This window comes from Orycteropus afer, unplaced genomic scaffold (assembly GCF_000298275.1).
Source record: "Orycteropus afer afer isolate SDZICR_OR568_19922 unplaced genomic scaffold, OryAfe1.0 scaffold00098, whole genome shotgun sequence".
NCBI lineage: Eukaryota > Metazoa > Chordata > Mammalia > Tubulidentata > Orycteropodidae > Orycteropus > Orycteropus afer.
Genome location: NW_006921685.1, coordinates 3014491 through 3020490, shown reverse-complemented (window position 1 = coordinate 3020490; position 6000 = coordinate 3014491). Strand labels below are relative to the sequence as shown.

At 37.0% G+C, this 6000-nt stretch overlaps 1 protein-coding gene across 1 annotated transcript in view; it reads left to right on the top strand.

Annotated features, from left to right (window-relative positions):
• Positions 1 to 6000, top strand: part of LOC103198626 (transmembrane protease serine 11C-like) — a 94152-nt gene that overhangs the window by 59460 nt on the left and 28692 nt on the right. The window contains exon 5 of the mRNA XM_042781214.1: positions 2906 to 3069. Coding sequence (XP_042637148.1) covers positions 2906 to 3069 — 164 coding nt within the window. The remainder of the gene's footprint in view (positions 1 to 2905; positions 3070 to 6000) is intronic.

Genomic DNA, 6000 nt, shown 5'->3' with positions numbered 1-6000 from the left:
TTGTAAATTTTGGTCAATGACATGAGACAAAGTATATGTGAACTGCTGTATGAAAAGTGAATTTACTCTGTAAATCTTCACCCAAATCAAAATAAAATTAAAAATAAATAAATAAATAAAAAACCCACATGGAGATCTCCAAGTAATGGTGGGCCCACAGATGTTGAAAGGAGACAAGGACCTTCCATCAGAGCTGACAGAAAGAGAAAGCCTTCCCCTAGAGCCCTGAATTCAAACTTCTAGCCTATTAAACTGTAAGAAAATAAATTTCTGTTTATTAAAGCCATCCACTTGTAGTATTGTGGTATCAAGCAGTAGATAACTAAGATAGAGCCATAAGGTAAAAAACAACCATAATTGAGCAGCTGTGATGTACCAGAAAACTTGATCCATTAATTGCCATGCTTTCAGACTCTTCGTATGTTGCAGCATTTCACAGTACCACTTACTACTTTTAATTAGCAAACCAGGTAAGTTGTTCTTGGGACACAATCACTAGTTGATGCTATGAGTTTTTAAAAAAAAAAAAAAAGCAAAAAAAGAATCTGCTTGATTGATGTGATAGAAATGACCATAAGAAGAAAAGTTCTGAATGTAGAAGCTTTAAGCATCAGTTACTGAGAAGGGACTCTCCACTTCCTCTCACTCACCTTCTCTGCTACGTTCCATCCCAAGTTCCTTCTTACCTAGATTAGTGTATCAAACTATCTAATCTCCAGCTTTCATTCTTGCCCACCTATAAACTATTCTACACACAGAAACCCAAATGAATTGGAAAAACACAATAATCCCCTGATTAACCACCTCTGAAGGTTTCCCACAAATTCCAGACTCCTTACTGCAGTCCACATGAACCTACCTGATCTGGCCCCTGCCCCTCTCTCCAATCTCATCCCATACTGTTGACTTCACTCACAACTTTCCATCCACACTGATATTTCTTCTACTCTTCCAGTAAACTTGTTTTCACAGAGCTTTTGCACTTGTTACTCCTTCTTCCTGGAATGCTTTTCTCCACATCTTAGCATGATTCATTTTCTGTATTTGTCTCTCCCACTAAAATATATGGGCATGAAAGTTGAGAACGTGTAGTCTTATATGCTGATAGAGCTCTGGTGTGTAGAACTCTGTTTGACATAGTGCCTGAACCAATATACATTTGTTGCATGAGTGAATGAATGGGAAGTAGAGGAAAACTGTAAAGGAAAACTGCCTGTGGGAAAAAAAAATTATAGATTTATTTTTCATATAAATTGAAGATTATTTGTGAGTCAGGAAAAGGTAAAATTAAACAACTTTTAGTTCATGTTTTTGTCATATGACCCTAATGACATCAGATTAAGAATGTATATTCCATATTTAGCTTAGTTTTAGTTTATTTGACCCAGGAGAAAAGTTCCGAGTGACATCTATGGTTTAACAACTCTTTAAAATAAACAGAGTAATATGATAAGTCCTTGTCCATTTCACCAGGAACAAAGGATTTAGTACTTGCAGATCAAAGAGACTTACATTGTACCCATGGGAAACATAAAAGCAGAGGAAGAAATGAGAATACTTAATAAATAATTACCAATGGCCTAATCTGTACAAAAGAAATAAAAATAATACATTTACACCCTCAGAAGGAAAGGCATCTGGTACATGTACCCCTAAAACATAAAGTGATAAGGTATACTGTATAGAAATTAGCTAATCCATTCATTTATCCTGGAAAAAATAATTGAAACAATAAGGTTCTACCCAAAGCCAAACCAAACTCACTGTCGTCCAGTCGATTCGACTCATAGCGATCCATCCTTGGGTTTCCGAGGCGGTATCTCTACAGAAGTAGATTGCCCGATCTTCCTTCCAAGGAGTGGCTTGTAGGTTTGAACAGCCAGCCTTCTGGTTAGCAGTCAAATGCCTTAGGCACTAGGCCACCAGCGCTCCCACAAGGTTCTATAATCACTTAGAATATCTTGGCATTTGTTTCTATTTTTTGAACATGAGTGCTAGAAGGTATGATATGAAATGAATGTTTTCAGGATCTTTCCCTGGTTACCTAGATGTCTGGTGCTGTTTTGGATTGGCAATTGTACAAATGTGGAGAAATGCTGGAAAGAGGTGAGGAGCCACAGAAATAGAGATTAGAGCAGACTAGACATTCCACTGGGTAAGTAGTAGTTCCCGCCTGTTCAATTTTCTGGTTTACACATTTATGTCTTCAAGGCAGAATTACAAATTAAAATAAATCCAGTCTAAAGAATGTTTTGTTCCCCTCAGCCATGATTTCCAACAGGTAAGAGAGAACTGATCCATTACTACAAATTGTGCCTCTCAGCTAAAAGAAAACCAAGATAATAAATGATTTTCTCACCTTACCCATTATGTTTCATTTACGGCTGTAAATCTTTGTGAAAGCAGACTGCCTCATCTTTTTCCCACAGTGTCTGGTGGGTTCAACCACCAACCTTTTGGTTAGCAGCAGAATGATTTAACTACTGTGCCACCAAAGCTCCTTTATAACACACAGATACATGGATATTAATAAATAATTTTTATATAGCACTCTGGGATTTTCAAAATAGCTCCAGATCCATTATTTTATATGATGTTTACAATAACCCAGTAAATATTATTACCATCTCCATTTGAGAGATGGCACAAAGAATGTAAACAGTTTGTTATAGTCAGAGTTGGCAAATAGTAGATCTAGAACACAAACTCACATCTCCTGAGCCTAAATCACACTCCTTTCACACTGTTCCACCATGTCCATAAAATGCAATTTACCTTTCCTTGAGAGGGACTAGAAAAGCCGCCAGGAGCTCCAACAGACAAAATTTTCACTGAGAGTGACAGAGCCATGGTACAAATAATAATAATAATAAAAATAATTTATTTTTCTGTTTTTGTTCTGCAGCCAAGCCAAAGGGAAAGTAATAGTGCATGCTGTTCTGATGTTTAAATCCTGCTTTAAATATAATGCAGCAAAATTTTGGGATAGGATTGAAACCATTTTATATCAGAAGATAATAGGTAAAACTGGGTCTCTATCCATAGATCCTTCTTCATTTAAATTTTCAGGTAAGCTTTTTTTTTTTAATGTATGTACAGAATGAATTTCATCTTTTAATTTGACTCTATTGTTTTGTTATGAAAATAAAAACAACACCCTTCTCTTTAAGTATCATTTTGTGTACAATGATAGTTATATTTAACCACTGCTAAAATATCCAAAACCAAGCCCACTGCCATCAAGTCAATTTCGACTCATAGCAACTCTATAGGAAAAAGTAGAACTGTCGCATAGGGTTTCCAAGGCTGTGAGTCTTTATGGAAGCAGACTGCCTCCTCTTTCTCCCATGGAGCGGCTGGTGTGTTAGAACCACTGATCTTTTGGTTAGCAGTGTAATGTTTTAAGCGCAGCACCACCAGAGCTCCTACTATTAAAGTAAGCAGGGTCCAAATAACATTTCTTTACAAAACAAGGCAGCTTTAAATTCAGATTACTTTGTTCTGTGGGTCTTGATTTCTCCCTCAATTCTTCTAGAAGTCTCAAAAATCTAGACACCTAAATTCCAGAATGGATATGAACCTTTTTAACATCAAACTTACTCCCTAATAGATCTTTAATGGACCTTGACTCCCTCCCCCACAATACCGTGAAAGACAGCCTCCAAAAAGCAGGAACAATGTTCCCTCCATTCCCAGGACAATGAGTGTCTCTGTGATCATGATAAAAATACAGATGACATCTGGCACAGGTAAGCTAGGCTATCAGTTCTCTGCCTCAATAAATTTGACCAAGGACAAAAAAGTATCCCTACCTTTACAGAAAGGACTAAAAGAGCACAACGTCATGAGATTTTTTTTTTTTTTCCAATCTAGGACAAGGGTTCATTTGCATGGAACATTAAAAAGGACAAAAAGCAAAACCTAAACATGCTTCTCCTGGATAAGAAGCTACTATATTGTTGAAATATGACTCTTTTTGGCTTATTAGGGGCTTCCCTTCAGAGCCTTCCTTCTCAAACTGTTTATCCTGTGTGCCATTATCTCAAAGGAATAACAACAAAAATAATAAAGCACCTCTCCAATTTGTAGAGAATTTGCTGTGAAAGACATATTTTTATGAGTTCATCTGCTAAAAAACATGAACTCCAAAGTCGAAAAACATAATATTATATTTCTAGTATCCCTTCAAACTTATTATGCAGGATCTTAAGAAAATAGACTGTTTCTGGGGATTCTATCCGGCTTTATAATTTGTTATACTGCCATACTACAATTCTTATGAAGAACAGTGATTATTAAGTGTACCATAATTAGGTACAGATTGTGCTTTAGTGTTGTCTTAACCTCTACCTGTTGCTTAGCAACTGCTATCCCTCTCTTATCACCCCTCATCAGAAGCTAAATACCTTGTGGAACTGACTGGGGATTCACAGGTGCAGGATCAAAACTAGCAGCCAACCAGACCAGGCCTACAAAATCCCATGGAAATGAGCTAACCCAAGGCTCACCTCAAGACAGCTCTCACTGAGGTGAACTGTAGATCCTCTTCACCATGCAAATGGGTCTCTAGTTTAGAGATCTGAGAACAGTTTATTTAGGCAATCAAGGTTGGTGCCACAGCATCTTATAAGATAGCCTGATATTCTTATGTTATCTGGCTAATTCAGTAGCTTAAAGCTGCTCTTAATTAGAGCTCTTGGCAGCATTTTCATTCAAGCTGCTTAACATAAAGGAAAACATCACTATATCCCATAGCTGTGACGATACATTGCAAGGAATTAGAAGGAAAACTGAATACAGCACCTGGGTGGTGCAAGCTGCTGATTGAAAGGTTGGAGATTCAAGTCCACACCCAGACACCTCAGAAGAAAGGCCTGGTGATTTACTCTTGAAAAGTTAGTCACTGACAACCCTATGGAGCACAGTCTAACAGTTCTACTCTGATATGCAACTTGATGGCAACTGGTATTTTTTCTTATTGTTGTTCCTATATTATCACTCCTAGAAAGAGGCAATATAGTATAGTGGTTAAAATCATGGGTCCTGCTATGAGATGGCTTGAGGTTTGTATCCCAGATCCTCAACTTATTAGTTGGATGAATCTGGGAAAATTACTTAACATTTCATTGTCTCAGCCTCACTACTTCATCATGGGAATGACAATAATATAAAGCATACCTGATTCCATTAACTTCAGTGGAAAAAGTCTTTATGCCTTCCTAAACCCCAAAATTAACATTATGCTTAAACTTTACATTCCTTTAAATGATCACTTCAATAATTGAAATTAGCTAAGACAATCAGCTTTACCTTTGTTCATTATTTCATAATGTAACTGCTTACATGATCTCATTAAGCTATTTTAAAGTATAACAATCAAAACAGAATGTATGTATGATGTTTATGTAACTCAAACGTTATATCAAAAAAAGAAAAAGTAAAGTAATGCAAGTGATATTACCAAACAGGACCTCACAGAATGATGTATTTGATTATCATTGTCATAAAATACCAAGGTCCAGAACTGAGAAAAGAATGTAACACTAGAAGAGATGCACCAACCACCATATTTTCATACAAGCAGTGCAGGCATTATACATTTTTCTTAAATGTGCTATACCAATATTTTTTTATATGTTGATGCCTTCAACTTCAATTTTTTTTTTTTTTTTTTCTGTCCAACGGATTTAATATTAAGTCTTCATCTTGATGTCTGTTGAAGCGAAAGTTTGATTCCCAGCAACAGACCTTCACCAGCCTATCCTTGAGTTTCTAAAGCCCCACTCCTGGAAGAATTCCTTTCCTTGCTCTGCAAAATGTTTCTCCATTTCAGGAAGAAATAATATCTTCTGTCCTGGAAACAGCTTTCCCAGGGCAGCTCACCTCAGCCCAGGAGTTGTACTGGTCTGCACACTCCGAGCCAAGGCCAGTGCACCACAGCTCAATGTATTCCATCACATCATAAGACCAGATGGCCACCAAGCTCAGGCCATTTGGATC